The 18,057-nt window shown below is 40.6% G+C and overlaps 2 protein-coding genes across 7 annotated transcripts in view; one reads left to right on the top strand and one right to left on the bottom strand.

Annotated features, from left to right (window-relative positions):
• The window catches only part of palm3 (paralemmin 3), a 31,040-nt gene extending 28,714 nt beyond the window's left edge, over positions 1 to 2,326 (bottom strand). For 2 of the 4 annotated variants that reach the window (XM_085277176.1, XM_085277177.1), the window contains exon 1: positions 1,903 to 2,326. The gene's annotated coding sequence lies outside the window, so the exon portion shown is untranslated. The remainder of the gene's footprint in view (positions 1 to 1,902) is intronic. The other 2 variants (XM_085277175.1, XM_085277174.1) reach the window with 1 other exon arrangement.
• A 6,551-nt stretch (positions 2,327 to 8,877) lies between these two features.
• The window catches only part of LOC146572777 (phospholipid phosphatase-related protein type 5-like), a 64,956-nt gene continuing 55,776 nt past the window's right edge, over positions 8,878 to 18,057 (top strand). Inside the window, exons 1-2 of one of the 3 annotated variants that reach the window (XM_085277171.1) lie at positions 8,878 to 9,442; positions 15,159 to 15,269. In XM_085277171.1, the coding sequence (XP_085133297.1) occupies positions 15,159 to 15,269 (111 nt within the window). In that variant the 5' untranslated portion in view covers positions 8,878 to 9,442. Of the gene's footprint in view, positions 9,443 to 12,460; positions 12,632 to 15,158; positions 15,270 to 18,057 lie in introns of those variants that run through there. The other 2 variants (XM_085277173.1, XM_085277172.1) reach the window with 2 other exon arrangements.

Genomic DNA, 18,057 nt, shown 5'->3' with positions numbered 1-18,057 from the left:
TGAGGTAGTACGCCCAAGCAGTACCACACAGTGAGCAGAGGGAATCATTAATCAGGCAAAGCTCCACAGAACATACTTTTAATGGAAAAAGTTGCACTTGTGTAAAAAGCTCATCTAAAATTTGACAATGTGCTAAAAATCATGGAGGAGTTGGTTACTGGTGTCAATGCTTCAGTGAGGGGCAAAGAAATGTGTAAATCCAATCTCACTTAAACCAGGGATGGACAGACTTTCACGGAGAAATGCTGGAGGCGATTTGACAGTGAGGAATTTCCCTCCTGCTGGAAATTCATCCATCACCCAGTTTGCCAAGCAAAGAAGTGGTGGGTTTCATCACTCCCAGCTACACTTTTGTCTCCTCCCCTTTATCTTTCTGTTTTTTAATCTCCCTCTGCCTTGTCAGAGTCTAACTCTCCAATGCTCTTTTCAACAGGATTTGAAAAGATAAAACTCTTGCTGATTGGTGGTGCTGACGACCACACAGTCTCTCCTGTCCTTTTATCTGCCTTTAACAGCCCGCTCTCTCTTCCTTTTTGCACATTTGTGTAGATTTCTGCAGATTCATATAAAATCTAAATGCTCTGCAAGCGACGTGCATGCGGATCTGGCTGCTATGGTATATTGTTTGTGCATCAAAGATAAAACTTTTCAGCTGAACAACAACAAACAGGCCGTCACTTTTTGCTACACAGGAGTTGGCTTTATTACTATGACACAAAGCAAGAGAGACTGCTGTGACAGCCAAAATGCAACAAAGACATCCACACCATTAAAAGTATGAAATTAAAAAATACCCTTCATGCATGTTTCATTTGTGTCCACATAATGTGGAACATTCGAAGGCTATCTTAGACAGATGTGCTGTCTGGCTTCTCACAGAAGATATTAGCGAGTTTAATGGTTATTTAAGATAAAAATAAAACTGTCACTGTGCAAGAGCAGAAAAACACAAGTTGGAATCAAACAGATGAAAATGTGACAGCAGCTGAATGCAGCACAACTTGCTCTTGGTTGACATTTCAGTCTCCTTCTTTCTCCAAATGGCCTCAAGGCCCTCAGTCCTTCAACCTGACAGAAGACGAGCCATGTCTGGAGCTCCTGCTGGGCGCTCGGCTTGTAAATCAGTATACTCAGCTGCATGCTAAGCAGCCTTTGTTTGATAGGCTGCAAGTTAAATACTGGTTGTTTAAAAGCGAAACTCAGAACACAGATCCTGCATGGCTGTTGGCGAAAATGATGAAACAGCAATGTAAGTTAGTGAGTCATGAGAGCGAGAAAAACACCTTAAAATCTGCCTGCTGTGTATCCGTGTGCGGGGTGTCTGCGAGCACCGCTGGTGACATGCAGCTGCAACAATAACTACAAACATGCAAAAAGATGGAGCCTCTATCTCAAACCACATTTCTTGAAGCTACTCTAAATGAACTGCAGACTTGTGCCTCATGGGCGTAATTACCCTATCTCTCAAAACTGATAGAAAGATATTGGAGAACAGAGACGCAAATAGTCTGATACTTAACTGTGAAAAGTTGGGGGTTTTTTGGTGGGGGGTTAAATGATAAAGTCCTAATATGAGGGACCAAAATTTTCTCTGTGAGTTGTATTAATGTTTTTGATCAGGATTAAAGAAACTAAAGAGGGTCCGAAAAAAATAACATATGCGACCCTTTTAAAATTATTTCTTAATGGCTTTAATCAAAAGGTAACTCATTAATGTAGAATGCTTAACAGAGGTCAGACAAGTCAACAGCAGCATGGGCTGTCCCAACACTGTGGCTGGGCTCACTTCCACCTCTTGGCTCAAACTCAAAAGGTGTCAACCGACCACGTACACCAAATACTTGTTGCAAATCATGCAAAGAATATTCACGGGGAAAATGAAAACATTACGCTGTTACTCACCAGCTCAGGCTTGCCCGCTTGATGATATTATAAGTCCAACACGGTGGGAAAGCTGAATTACACAAAATAGAAAAGTTTAAAAAAAATGCGGGGAGAAAAAAAAGTGACCCTTCTTCCGGCTCAATCAATTTTATGAAGAGAGCAAGAAGAGTTACAAAAAATGCGACACAAACTCCCCGGGTAGTGTAACTGTACACCTGAGTAGCTTCAGCGCGGAGCTGGCCCCAAAATGTGACAGTCGTCACATGGAGGCTGGACGACGCGTCGTCAAATGTGTGAAACTTTTTACTTTGAAAGAAAATAAAGTCCTCGTCAAACAGAAAGCGCTTGAAAAAGTGAAAGAGTCCTGCCTTTCGGCGCTCTCCTGCTCTTCCAAACCCGCTTTTTTGGAGTGTATGCGTGTGTGAGGAGGACCAGAGTCGGTCTGTCCGGCGGTTACCTGACTCCAGTCATTACCGTGAGGCCAGCCCTCCTCACAACAGCAGCTGCCGCCTCATGTTTCCTGGTATTGTCGCTCTGAGTGGCTGCAAAACCGACAAACAGCTTTCCTCAAAAGCAACAGGTTGAGATGCTTTCCTCTTTTATTTGCCGAGGACTGAGCTGTGACCTGCGGCTCTGGCTCTGATCCGTTACATTAACATAAGAGTAACGGCGAAAACTCCAGTTACTGTAGTATTTACTTTTCTTTGCGTTTCCTTGTAGCTGTGTAGCTGCACTGTATTAAACCAAGTCTCAATGCTTGTTTCTCGTAGGTGTGCAAGGCCAAGTCGTTTAAAAGGTATGACCATCACGAAAGTCTAACCAGGGTATGAACAAAAATATAATTATCATTATTAGCATCCCTTTCAGTTTCGGTTTCATTAGTGGCAAAATTAATATGCATGCTTTTTTTCTCTCTCTCTTTCGTATGTGTGCAGAGGTGGATGCTATCTGATTTGAACCCGCTGTTAGATCTGCAATACATTTACCCAGTGGCAGCCCCATCTAACACAGCTAGCCCAGCTTCCTGTCTGTTTTCAAAGGAAAAGAAGCTTATTAAAAATAACCGAACTCAGAGCAATTATAACACTTCAGAGGACTGCGCAGTAAAAGTGCAGCTAATTGCATGTAATTAGATAGCCTATATATTGTGGTCCAGCTTTATGATTATTTGTGATGCTGTTCAGCTCCTTTGTGTTATGCTGACAGGTGTTTATATTATTTTGACCAGTCTTTATATTAATCACACCTCTAGCTGTGAGGTGAGTGGGTGGTATATATTGGATTGCCCAATATGTAGCTGTAAAATTATTAATAGACTGTAACTGCTCAGGGCTGCATTAAGCTATGCGTGTATTTATTATTTATATAGGATGGGAGCCAGGGATTAGATTATAAAGTGTGACCTGTGGGTCATCTGCCTAAATGCTCCTGAGTGTCTGATGTAAACAGGTGCCTGAAATCAACTAATTCAGCTGCATTCTGGTTGCTTGATGGAAACACGAGAGGCTGTTTGGAATATTAATAAGCAAATGAGACAAGGGTAATGTAGGAGTGGGTTGCACATTTATTTGGAATAGCTAATGTGTCATGTCCCTAACCTTTATTTTTCTGTTTGCAATATTTTAAAAAGCAGGGGGGAAAGACACAAAGAAGAATTTCTTGTTGCCTTTGGTAGTAATTTTGCTTGTTTTGTGAACATATTAAAGCCTAACAAACTCTGCATCTACTTTTAAATTACTCTTCAAAGCTTACTTTAACCAAAAGTTGTTTTTAAATAAATAATACAATATTATTTCTTTATCATCCATTTCTTCTTATCGTTAATTAATTCATTACTTAGCCTACCTCTCATAGTCTGTCTGTCCAGGTTTTATGCCGTGCTTTCATATATTGTTATTTTAACTGTGTTTGCTTTTCTTTTTGAGTTTGGATTGTGATCTATTGTCCTGCTTTCTGTACAGCACTTTGCAACCACACTGTTTTGAACAGTGCCCCACAAACAAAGCCTCATTGCTACTGGTAATCATTCAGGCTCTTGTGCAGAAAAATCAATGTTGAGATGCAGATGAATAGTAGAGAATATATATGCTTGTGTTATGATATATTGCCTCATATCAAGGAAAAAGGGTGAAAAGCAGGCACGGTTATACCATTCTGAAGTCCTAATCTCAGACAGTGTCACATACCCCTTCTTATATATCAGCTTTCCAGATAAAGAAGCTCAGTATGTCTCTGCACTGTCGGCAAGCAGCTAGGCTGTCCTTGTGTCTACCAAGGAGCCAAAACACCAGGCACCACAAGAAAGCCAAGGTCATCATCCTAAAAGCTCCATTAAGACTAATTTCGTTTAACCTCCAAAAATCTAATGCACTATCATCTTCACAGTCACCAGATCTGTGTGTTAATTTGGACAGAATCTATTTCAAGGTGCACTTTTGGTGAGCTGGTAGGCACTGGGCCCAAAATCCTTACTAAAGTTGTTTTCACATGTGCCCTGCAGCAGATTTTTCTAGACATTATTAAGAGGAAGTGCACGGGAAAATACTAATGTCTGACTCAGGGAGACTGCCCATTAATCAGTCTTTAACCTGCCAGTTCCCTAGTACAAAATACATGTGAGTCCAGTTGTGCAAAGTTGGGCCGATAGTGCCTTTAGTCCAGTAAATTTACAGCTACTGAGTAGTTGTCTGGCCTCCTGTACTCCCATTGCTCATTGCAACTCAACGATGTATTCCCATTAGCTGACGCAATCTAGCTCCGGCTCTTTGTCACATGTGAGGAAGGACAGCTTCAGACAGTGTCTTGACCTGATTCACATGACATTATCTATGGTTCACGTGTGAAAAAGTCTCAGGGCACTTTATATCAGTGATAAAATAATTTTATGAGTGACAGAAAGGACAGACCAAAGGCGCTATTCAGCTACTCTATAGACCCATGAAATAAAACTAGGCCAAGCTATTTTTACGTATCATTACAGCTTAGTCATATTTCATTTATACTACATATACTTCATCCTCATTTTCCCGCCATTAATTGCTTTTTTAATTTTCCCAAATGTAGGGTATGAACCCCTGATGTCCAAGCGTAACAAGTTCTTTAGAGATGTATTTTAGCCTCATGAATCACAGCTTAGCTGACCTGTGCTGTCTCTTCTTTATAATCCCATTTTGCTTAAAATCTGATTAATTCTTTATATCTGAAAGTCCCTACCATGGCAATTTGAAGTAAGAATGTCCTTGGCTGTGATCCCCTACAGTGATATTATATGAAATGAGTGCATCCACTGACTCGTCCTACTTCTAATTCCCCAAGATACAGTCTTCACACCACACCAGAGAGAGAGAGAGGGAGCACGCAGGCTAAAATCATATAGATAACAATACAGCAACTAGTCCTTTGTCTGTGTTTGTAGGGGAGGCTTTTGGCAGGGTAGCAGCGTTTCTTTAACAATACTGCATGCACAGGCTTTTTGTACCTTTGTGTTCACGTGTAGAAGTACCAGCACGGCTCTTTGTTTGCCTGCATCTGTTTTAATGGCATAGTTTGAAAAAAGCGCTGTTCTTGTCTGCGTGCTTATGTAAACACAATACAAATGTAAAGAGGAAGTGGGAACACTGGTTTCTAATGGGCGGTTTACTGACAGGGTTTTGTGGTTTTTAAGAGAGAATTATCTCAGTGAGGTTCAGCCAGGTTGTTTGCCGTGTAGGTGTTCTCACACATAATCAGGTAAACAGGTACTTTCCACAGTTGTAGCAAACAGCACGAAATAATACACTTCATTCATACATTTTTGGCAATCCAGCATCACACAAACAACTGACAGGATAAAGACTGGCTAGTTTCCATTTGACTGAGTAGGAAACTTTGTTTTTACATGTACCCTGGTCATCAGATGCTCTGTATATAGAAAACATTGGGGTTGCGGTTCATTGGTGAAAACACCTTGTGTCTTCTAACAAACCAGTGTGAGCACAGTTGTTAAGGCAAACATTAACAGGGCAGACGCTTGTCAGCACAAAGGTATAACCTGGGGCTGAAAACAGTGCTGACATAAGATGTGACAGTGAAGGAGTAAATCTTTGGACTTCATCTGGTGCTTGCAAACAATTGTGTGTGTGTGTTTATGTGTGTGTTGTCAAGCATTTAAGTAATGTTAAGCTTCACCTTTATTCACCATCACCTGTATTCAAACAGTCATGTGATCCACTTGTGACGTAAATGCTGATTAGGTTATCAGCATCACATGACTGTTTTTACATTACTTCCATGCCTGAAAAGTCCTTTCTAGTGCAAACCTGTGACCTGTGAAGATTTAGATCCTGCCACTCTCTAATAAAACATTAGCTGCACACTTAATAAAGATTTGTGAAGTCTATTGTAAACACAAAGCTGTAGTTCCTATAGATGGGGCTATAAGGAGTGTGTTCAAAATGACTGTAAAGATGATAAGTGTACTGCATGTGTTTCTGTTTGTGTGCATGTCCACTGCACTTGTGTGTCTCAGTGTTTGGAGGCTACACACGCCCACCTCTGTGTGCTTGCTCTATTTAAAGAGCTCTGCAGTGTCTTACCTTGCTTGTTTTGCCCTTGACTTTGTCAACTTTTCGTGCTTTTTCTGTTCTTAGAAAGCGTGATGCAATCTAAGTTATTTTGTCAGACATACATCGTGGTATTAGACCAGAAGGGCATATCTAAAAGCATCAGCTGTCATAGAAGAGATATTACAGAAAAATGTACACCTGCAGTGTTTGGGCTAAAGTGATGGGATGGATGAAAGTAGCTCTCCTTTGGGAGATTATAAAAGACAGATATTAATGTAGTCACAAAAAAATACTGCAGTTCTTATGATGTCCTCGCAGGAAGCAGGTGCTGTGGTGACAGGAAATTTGTATCTGTGCAAAAAAAATCCACTTATCCTTATTTTTTTTTATTCAGATTTATTAGCTGTGCAGTTATTGATATGATTTTCTTTTATTTATTTTTTTTCATGCCCAACACTTTTTTGTTGCTTCCGAGAGCAGTGAGTTAGGCTAGTTGCTAAAGTGTTTTTTTTTTCCTGTGTGTGTTTTACAAGTGGTGTCATTAAGGCAAGGTCATTATTAAGTGGCACTTGTTGAATCTACATTGCGTTTGTGCTGTAATAGCATACACGTTTCTGCGTATTCACATTCCTTTCCTTGATATACCATTCAATGAATGTATTAAGTTACCATGGGAACCATGACATCTGTGACACCACGTGATATTATCTCTGATTTTCAGAAAAAAAGAAACACACTTTACCACATGTGGTCCGTTGTCCCTCTCCAGCTGTGAATGATTCGTTTGAGTGCATTAGAAAGGTGGGTGGCTTCCTGTTAACGATGGAGATGTATTCAAAAAACTGTGTTAGCAATAGGGATGCCAAACACCTTTACTTATTCTTTTATTCTCTTTAGATTTCATTCATCATAATGCTATAGTCTCAAGATGCAATTTGCTATTATTGCCTCGCTTTTATATATTTAAGAGGGATGCAGATATCGTAAACAAGGTTGGTTTCAGCTTGTCATCTAAGGGTGGGGTTTTGGAAGTAGTGGGTGGAAATTTAAAAGGAAGAGGTTTGAAAAATGGATTGGTAATTTCAGATCAAAAGCTCTCTCAATCTCTCTGAGATTATGTTTTTGTTGTTGTTGTTGTTGTTGTTGTTGTTGTGTGTGTGTGTGTGTGTGTGTGTGTGTGTGTGTGTGTGTGTGTGTGTGTGTCCCTGACAAGGACTAAAAACACTTAAATATATCTATCACTGTTTTGTTTTGTTTCTTATCCAAGTTAGAGTGGGTTGGAGCCCCAGAGGAAGCCCACATAGCCACAACAAAATCAGCAAATTCTGTCAACAACAAAACGAAACTTAGAACACAAATTTTGTTACAGTGCATTTAGAAAAGGTTATGATTTTAGGTGTTTTTTTTGTTGTTTGGTTTTGTATGTGCATGTGTGTGTTTGTGCTAGTATGTATGATTGAAATATGAATTATCGGAGTTCCTTCTGTTTCAGAACTCTGTGTGTCTGTGAATGCAACAACAAATTTTTTTCTTGTCTTTGTCATTTTTTTCTTTGCAGTCAATGTGAAGCCGCAGCTGTATGATGTGCCAGTAGTCCGAATGCATCTTCAGTGGACGCCACGTCCTCTGTCAGTGTGAACAGCCAGCCAAGACAAGACACTACAGCATAAAGAAGTAAAGTATAAGCTCACAATATAATCTGTGCAGGCTACGTCCACCCATTGATGAATGTAATTGCGATGCCTATATGAGACAAAGAAGTACAGACCTGTGCAACAGCGCTGCCTGGTTATTTCACAGTGGTCCAACAGTTCAGCCTCTGCAGCATGTCTAAATATTTACCAAAGGTTACCAGCACATCAACATGTATATGCATGCGCGGCCACAGAAATGCACAAGGTTTCGTTTTAGCCCTGAGGGAGGCAGAATTTATTAAAAATTATGCAGTGTGCTCTTACGTACATACAATAGCCCAGAAAGCTGCCCGTGAACTTTCACCTGAAGGCCCGTGACCTACATTGAAGCGTGTGGGGGATGCATCCCACTTTTCCGCTTGACGATGCATCATTAACCTACTTCTGACTGTCCAAAGCCAAGTCCCTGCAGCTCACCTGAACCCACCGTTGAATTTAGATACAAAAGCACACACACACGCACACATACGAAATGGCACCATACCATTAGTTTATTTTTTTTCTCCATTGCTTTGGCTTTCCACTTTACCATAATTACACAACACACAACGGTACACTCGCTCTCACAGAGTACATGATGTCTTCCTGTGTCAAAGTGGTTTCCTAGGGTACTAAAGTGCACAGCATCTACCATTTTAGCCACTGTGTTGCTTGACACACATACAGTCCCTCCTTCTCTCTTTATCTAATGCTCTCTCTCTCTCTCTCTCTCTCTCATACACATTCTGGCTGCTTTCTACTCTCAGTCTCCACTCCTGCCTTCTCATTCTCTTGTTCCCTCTTCCAACTCTGTTTTTTCTTCTTCTCCTCTTTGCTTCTCCTCCTCCTCCTCTTCCTCTTCCACACACGCATACAGATGCACACACACATTTTCTCTCTCGCTTTCTTTCTCTCCCTCTCCTCATATTCACCGGCAACTGAGCAGGCTCCCTCACCAAGCCCGTGGATCCCTTCACTTGACTAATTAGCCTTGAAGTGCTGTTGAAGATCATCATATTTAGCTTAGTGACCTAGCGGCAGAGTGCAGACAGATATAGACTTGGCTGGCTGGAGGCAGAGTGCCTGGCAGCGGGCAAGCTCTCTATCTCTCTCTATTCACACTCACCGCCGAGGGCTTCTCAGTGGCGGAGCGGCGGAAGTGAGGGGCGTTTTTGCTTTGAAAGAGACGAGAAGGGGAAAAGAGAAAGAAGCGGAGCTGAGACCACAACAAAACCTCAGAATGGAAGTCCGCTGCAGGAGCACAACCTCCTAGAGACAGAAACTGTGAGGTGGCAGCCGTTACTTTGCAGCAGCACTGCTTCCAACAAAAAGACATAGAAGGTGAGACTTTTTCAAACCAGTTACTGCTGTGTTTTTTTCTTCTGGCTCTTTTGGGAAACATTTTGTTCCTAAATTTGTGTGAGTGTGGGTGTGTGTGTGCAAGAGAGAGCGAAAAGGAAAAAGTGTGAGTGCAGATGTGCATCAGTGTGACCCACATTGTTGAACCTGAGGAGCAGCACAGCAGGAATTCTCTGTAGGATGTCTCTCTCCCCTCTCTCTCCTTCTCTCTCCTCTTATCTCTCTTCTCCTCTCCTTCTCTCTCTCTCTCTCTCTCTCTCTCTCTCTCACACACACACACACACAGACTCGCACGCAGCTGTGTGACACCACTTGTTGGACTGACATCCAAACTGACATGCTATGAATATTGAAATACTGGTCAGTTGTATGCGTGCACACATTTGCATGAATATCAGTGAATGTGTGAATGCACCTGTGCATGTGTGAGATAGTGACTAACTCTTTTTGTGCTGTGCTACCAATGCAAGGCTTAAGGGTGAAAAAAATCATTGTGAGCAAAGACCCAAATACAGTATTTACAGCATGCAGCCCCCTGTGTGGGAATGTATGCATATACAATACACAGTCTTTTGATCTCCTGCCATAACCTAAACAATCTTGTCTTTCATGCTCTGAAGCAGAACCTTGCAGTGGAATAGTGTTTAATTAATGAAGCAGACAGGTGGCCTTGAAATTAAAGAATCAAATACATTTATATGAACCACAGCATGAATACTTGTGTCCGTTTCTTCATTAAGCGTACATGTCTGAAGGAAATTCTTGAATATTATAAGAATTTTTGGTCATTAACAAGCCTCATTCAGGTCTATAAATAGCGGGACATGATGTTTGATAACTGCAGAGGAACCACTGATTCTTTAAGTTTGTGCACAATGTCACCTGAGGGTGATTTTTGCCCAAATTGGGATTTTTAATTTAGAAATCTTCCATGTTTAAAGTGACAAAAATATAATTTTTTCACTCCTTTCACAGCATAAGATGATTATATAAAAAAAATAAGTTCTTTAAATCTTATCTTGTTGCTGCCTCAGAAGTCAGAAAAAGCTTTGATAGCATATATGTATGAGCTTAAATTATCTGCTAGGGGAAAAAAGCTGTTAAAGATGAGAGAAGATCTAAATGAATTCCGGGTTGTCAGAGTATTACATCTTTAATTCTTTCTTTATTAATGCATATATTGTATCTCTACTATGCATACTATGACAGCGTTTAACTGCCGTGCTCCTGTTCGTCATGCAAATGTGCACTTTGAATCACCGTCACGAATAACAAGATGGTGTATTTTTAGTGTTTGTGTAAACAGGAATGAATCATTTACCTTGTTTTTACTCTTATTTTATTTTTAATCTGGCTTCTATCATTTTAGGATGTGACTGATAGGGGGTCAAGTGCACAACGAATGCATGGACACACTCCAAACTTGTGAAGTGCCTTCCTTCTCCTCTCACCCATAATGACCATTGATTGGGGAAAGGGCTGACAAGGCAGCAGAGACTCTCACTAAGCCATAAAGTCAGCAAGATAATTGTTGTCAGGGAGATCGGGGAGGGGGCTAAGCTCGATATCTGAGAGGAAAACCAATTGGTTTGCGAGTGAGTAAAATTATATTGAAGATTGCTGAAGCCTTTTGCTTTATGATTGATAATATCAGGATTTCACAGTTCTTGAAAAATGCATTTACTGTGTTAATCAGAGGATATATTGGAAAGCCTTTTGAGGCTCTCCTAAACTTAAAAGAGTAGTAGCTGTCATTATTTAGCATGAGCGCAGTCATTTGCATGTCACAAACCCCTGAGCAACTCATAAGCTACTCTTCTTACTCTGACTTTTATCATCATCCCCCCCCCCCCCTTACCACCTCTTCTCAGTTTGGGGACTGGATCTGTTTTTCTTCAGCGTGTACCTGTTATCCCTCAGTCACTATAATTTCCCATTGCTGAGTCTGCTGGCTTTCACCCCACCCGCTTGATTTCTGAAGAGTTTCCGAACGTCTGCATCAGGACTTTGTCTCGCTCTTATCTCTTACTGTCAGGCTTTTGTTTTTGATCATCGCTCCTCTGTTTCCACTCTACTTCTCCTCCTTTCAACCTCATTTCCCCTCCAATTCTTTTGATTGCCTACCCATACTGGTTTGTGTGCGTGTGTGTACCTGTGTGCATTTTTGATGTGCCATGCAGAGTGTCTTTACAGGCATCCCGACAATTTGGTGAGTGAGCTGGTGTGGATGTATACAACTGTGGTTGTGTGTTTGCTTTGGAATAATCTTTTTGTATTCGTACTGATGATAGATAATAAATGGTTTCTCTCTTTGTGCTCCGACATGATTATCTATGAAAATATGAAGCACAGGGGTTATCAGCTGTTTCAAAGGGGCCAATTTATTAATGGATGGATGGCACATTGTGAGCATCAGGAAAAAAGTGTCCTCATTATAGTTAATGATCTTAAGTAGTACAACACTTGGTGCCTCTATTGTTCACCGTGAAGATTTAGTCCCAGAAAAGCGTTACCATATCTTTAAAGAAACACATCACCGAGCTGATGAAGTGATAGCGAGTGAAGCTTTCTCTTATGCTAGGAGAAGCGGTGCTCTAACAAGATGAGTTGTGAGAAAACCTTTCCTCAATTATATTTAGGAGTTCTCAGGTCCATTTTTTTCATTATTAAATGAAGAAGAATATACTTTGAAAAAATCCCCCCTAAAAACTCACCATGGGAAATGTCAGGGGGGTTGTGTTTTAGGTCAAATGAAAAATTACTAGTCTGCCAAGGAGATGATTGGTGGTTGTTTGCCAGTTTGTAATCAAGATTATTCAAAACTGCATGAAAATTTTAGAAGAGGCGGGGCTGGGATCGACAACAAAGTGATTTCTGGAGTTGATTAATGATTTATTATCTTTACGAGACAGGGCAGCTTATATATTTGCATGTGATGTATATTTTCTCAAATAAATATCATAATTAAATAAGATAAATTAGAATACACTTTCTTGTATGTCTTCAAGAAAACGTCATACTCTTATCACAGTCCAAATATCCTTCTGCACCCAGGGTCTCAATTCATGCATGGTGCAGAGGCATTTTCAGCCTTGACTGTAAGCAGTGAAGACTCAGACTGCTGCAGAAGAAGATGTGTGTAAAAAACACTTTGATATTGACTTTGTAAAGGTAGGTTCAATCTACTTTATATACCACAGAGTTAATCAACAATTTTATATCTTAATTTCTTAGTTATATATTCTACAAAATAAATACTCACTTTTAGGCAAGTAAGTGTCCACCTATCCATTTTTATCTGTTTATCCAATTCAGGGTTGCATGGGGGCAACAACCTGGGAGCCTATCCCAGGGTGAGACACAGGATCACCAGTCTATCACAAGGCTAACACATAGAGACAGATAACCATTCCCACTCACATTTACATCCATGGCCAAGTTAGAAACACCTGTTAACCTAACCACATGCATGTCTTTAGACCGTGGCAGTAGCCAGAGATAACCCACAGAGACATGGGGCGAACACAGAAACCCCACACAGAAAAGCTCCAGACTGGATTTGACCTTTCTCGCTGTGAGATAACAGTTTAATCATCATACTAGTAAATGAAAGAAATTTAAAAACAACTAAACATCCTATCTCATAGAACTATAAAGCAGCATAAATTGATCATGCAAATACACCACTGTATAAAAGTCTTGTGTCGCTTGTCATTTCTTTATATTTTGCCAGGAAAATGGAAAATGGTGCATTTATTCAAATGTAGAAATATAAATGAAATACAGTAAATAGTACAAAACAGAGTTTCTACAATTCTAATGAGCTTGAAAGTCAATATTTAATATGAAAACAGCCTGAACTGTCTTAAACAAGCTTTCCCTGAGACTATTTAAAGAAATAAGAAGAAAGTTCTTGAGGCTTCTTTAAGGAGATTCAAAGCTCTTCTTTGGATGCTGGCTGCCTTTTGTTCTGCTCTCTGTCAAGGCGATCCCACACTGATTCAATAATGTTGAGGTCCGGGCTCTGGGGAGGCCAGTCTATGACTGATAGTGGTCCAGTGTTTGGTTTTCTATCCAGTATGTGTTCGCTATCATTGATGTGATGAAAGATGATGTCAATCGGGCACTTTTCAGATGGTATTTCATGGTAGATCACAATCTGACAGTACTTAAATTAGGAGTACTTAAAGACAAACACCACTGGCTTAAATGCAGCCCCAAACCTTAACAGTCTCCACCATGTTTTGCAGATGGCTATAGACAGTCACTGCTGTATCGTTCTCCTAACCTCCTCCATACAACAGTGATTTAAAACAAAAATTTGGATCCATCACTTCATAGGATGCCACTGATTTTCAATCCAGTTTGTGTTTATTTGGCATCCCTCATCCATTCTCCTTGTTTCACTTTCTTAAGAATGGCTTCTTGACAGCCATCTCACCACTAAGACCTTTTCTCAAGATATGCCAGGTTTTCAGCTAATAGCTATTTCAAAATCACCTTGTTGGTGCAAAAATACTGTTTATGGCTGTGTTATCCCAGGTATTTTTATAGACTCAATTAAAGAAACAAATTAAAGTGTCAAACAGTAAAATGCACATTTGTTTCTTTGCAAAGTTGTCTGTAGACACAACACAGGTTCACCCTCTGAGTTAGGTGCCTTTTTTAAGCTTGAATGATTCATAGGTGAGTGTATGTAGCTTAGCAAAAAAGGGTCAGTGGCAAAGTTATAAAATGCACGAGAACTATTGTTATTAGAGGCAAAGTAAGGAGAAATGAGAGGTAGCTCAAAAGGTTTGCACAACACTAGATCTGAACTGAACTTCAGCAGCATGCAGTGCTTTTTAAATGTATTTTGCTGTGTTTGAACATTGCTTCATTGTAAAGTTTATTGCAGTCTGATTGTTCAGCATTCTCCGAACAAAAACAGCATAAAAACGATTTTTCTAGCATGCTGACCTCTTTCTCTATGAGTAAGGCCTTGCAGAGGTTTTCTCTAGCATATTTTAAAACAAATATATTTGAAACCATCACAGGATATAGTGATACACAAAAAACTGCACAAGAATCCGCTATACAGGCTTTTCCACTCACACACAGTCCACTCTATGATTGGCACTATATTAACTACCACTCTTTATCGCCCAGAACTATTTAGTGACTCATATTAGGTACAAAGTTGAAGAAAGTGACCAAACTGAAGTGTCAGTCTCTTTGATGGGTTTCTTTTTTGCAAATACAACATTTCAAATCAATTATTAACCACTGCCAAAGCTTAATATTGACTCTGATTCTGTCCAAAATCTCCTCAATACACGTGAGACAACGTGAGGTCAGTGTGTTTACAAATAGTCAGCGTAAGCCAAACATTCAGGCTTCAAACTGCTCTAAACACTCAGTTTCAGATCATTTTCTCTACTCTTGGTTCTGTATGATGACAGTGAGAGGCAATATTGCCACAGTGGTCAGAGCCACAGTCCTGGCTATAAAGCACTGGACCCTCATCTACCTGCTGTTCAAACCTATTTGTTTGCAGGGGGCAGCCAGTCAGTGGAAAGCAGTGAGGTGAGGAGCTAAAGCAGCTTCTTTCAGACAGTGGGTGAAGCGAGTAGACACAAAGGCTCAGTATAAGGATCAGTTCAACACTATAAATCCAGTAGACTGAAGCTTTACAGAGACTTTTTCTTTTCCCCAACAGATGATGGACAGTCGCCTGTCAGCACAGGAGAGGACAATGAGGAACCTTCCTGCAGACAGAGGCTTTCAGAAAACCAGCACCTACATCGTGCCCTGCTTCCTCCTTGTGGAGGTGAGTGTGACTGTTAAGGCACATTTTCTTCAACATTTCAGCGCTTTGGTCCCTGCTGTGCTCATCAGGCTTAACTCACAACAGGACATTTCAGCTTGATTTGGCCCGAACATCATTTGGAAGCTATAACTGAAAGAAATCTACTGCAATCTAAAGGTTTAATGTGTTTTGTGCTGTGGAACAAAATGATGTGCTGTGTAGCAAGCACAGCAGAAATAAAAAAAAAAATGCTTTAAATTCAGCTGTGTATTTAGGTCTTGTTGGAAATTTTAGAAACCTCTGTAAGTTGGAGTCACACAGAGCAAACGGATGGAGACATAAAAGCACATTTTACAGCCGTCTGCTGGTGGATGTTCTCTTCGCTTTCTATTCCCTCACTCCTGCATCGCTTTCTGCAATCTCTTCCTGTGTTTCTCATGGTGGATGAAGAGCAAAATGTGTCCCTTGGGGAAAAAATGCATGAATTGGCTGAACCACTTTTCAATTCAGTGACTCTCGAAGGAAGTGATTGATTTTGATTAACTGTCACAAATGGGTAATTACCCCCTCGTCCATGAGTCCGTTTAGTGATAACATTCAGCACAAGGGTGAAGGGATCTGTCACAAAGACCTTTTCCCTCATATGTTCCTGCTCTTCCCACAACTCTTCTTCTTTCCCTGTAATCCCTAAATGACCCGGTGAAGCTCTCATGGATCAAGCTGCATTTCCTAATTAATTGGCCTGATTAAGAACGGAAACCCAATTAGCCTGTGCTACTGTTAACATGCTCCAAGCCTGAGGATCCTCAGAGTTACAGCAGAAATAGCAAAATATGCAAAATTAGCACTTTTTAGCATTAAAATAAGGGTCTTTGCATTTAAATTCAGCCTAGAAATATAATTTCTTACTCTTACATGAGATCAAATGTTAATGTTTAATGTTGATGAAAGCTGTTTAGTCAAGTAGTGCCATAGAGAGCTGACTAGAAATAGAGGTTTTGCAATTGACAATAGTGCTTCCAGTAGGGCCCTGTACCCTAAAATGATATTCCTAAACAAGTAATGTACATTTTTAAATTGAGGAAAGCATTTTTTTGTGTGCGTGTGTGTCACCAACATATCTTTGATCTTTGTGTTCTTGCTTTCATAGTGTCTCCCCTTTTCAGGAAGCTAACACGAAATCGGGACAGTGTTGGGAAAATCAGGCCCAGACATTGTCCACAGGTTCCCTCTCTCATATGCATCACACAGTAGGCGCTTCGCTGTGTCAGATGTGCTCTCACTACTGGAAATACTCAATTTGGATTTGGCAAGGGGTAGCGCCTGGAGCAAAAGCAAAAGCTGTTTAATGTCTGATCCAACTGATGGGTACTTACTTACAGCTTTTTGTGCCTAAACGTAATCAAAGGGCGAGTGAAAATGAAACTAAACAGCAAATTAAAACAGACACTAAAGTAGGTGAAATAATGACAGTGCCTTTAAATGAACCCTAGTCTCACGGATTATGTTGCCACCATTCTGCTTATCCGCCCCCTCATGCAGTCTTTATTGATCTTTGTTTTGCCGGAGAGAAAATTGGTTTCTCTTGAAACATCACTGAGAAAGCAATCTAGTTATATGGGAACGTATTTTTATTTGTATTTTTTTTGGAGACTGCTTGGCTGTTCAGTCAAGCAAAGAGCTGATGATGTATATGGCCATTTTTCTGATTTACCAACTGAGACAAACTTAAACTGACTATCACTGATATTGTGAAAAGCTGGTCTCTTTGTGGTATCCATCCATCCTTTTTCTTCCAGTTAGCCAGCTGCCATCGGTTGAGAGGTGGGGTATACCTTAGACAGGTCGCCAGTCTATTTCAGTGCTGTGGATTTGCAGTTTTAAAAAAAATTAAGCTGACTCTTTCTTTTCTACACGACCCAACCTCTTCACCTGAAACTCCAAAGGGATTTTCCTCAGCCTTGTGTTTCATCTCTCTATATGTTCAAAAACACAGCAACCTCTTGAGATGTGACTATAACTTTTTTTTTATCTGCTCTTTGTGCCTCAGCCAACACACGGAGCCTGCACTGTTTCCACGCACACACCTCAGTTACCTCTCCATCTCTTTATAGCTCAAATATCTCACGATCCCTCCAGGTTTACACGCGGCCTTAAGCTTGCTTTTATTTTTCATTCATTGCGATTTAGCATTCGCTCATTCTCGGGATCCTCTTGAGGACATGTTATAATGATTTTCCACCTTTTTAAAAAAATTGTTCATAGTGCGTTTGTAATATCTCTAGGCTTGAATCTGTCACAGGTGCTCTTCACCTCCTTCTATATTCTCTTTGATGGTCTCCTGAGTACTGCCCAGTCATTCTTTACCTCTCTGCATCACTCCTATTCAGCACTCGGTCCCTTGAGTAATTACCGTACGTTGTCTGTACCATAGATTTCTCCATTATTCCCCTTTGATTGTAAAGCTTCGTCTCCTCCTCCCACTCAAAAGCCAGTCTGCTATCACAAAGTCTCTATTCTCCTCATTTTTCACCAACACTCTGTCCGTGTTTTCCCGTGAGTGTCCATCGTTTCTTGGTATTTCTTTGTGTCGCTCCTCTTGGTTTTGTTCATTTGCTCCTCCTCAGGATAGATTTTGTCCTCGGTAGACCTTGTCCCCAACCTTACCTCATATCAGAATGGAGACAGGAGGGCATTACGTACCAGGGTGTGAGCGCTTCTTCCCATTTTTGCCACCTTATTACCCCATTTCTGAGGACCCCTCTTTTTTTCAGCTTAGAGATGGATTTGGAGATGGAGATTTGGTCTG

This window comes from Mchenga conophoros, linkage group LG6, assembly GCF_057382185.1.
Source record: "Mchenga conophoros isolate Kocher_MC1m ecotype Shallow Benthic linkage group LG6, M_conophoros_male_GT1.1, whole genome shotgun sequence".
Lineage (NCBI taxonomy): Eukaryota > Metazoa > Chordata > Actinopteri > Cichliformes > Cichlidae > Mchenga > Mchenga conophoros.
The sequence above is the reverse complement of the archived record's forward strand: the minus strand, read 5'-3'. Positions and strand labels throughout refer to the sequence as shown.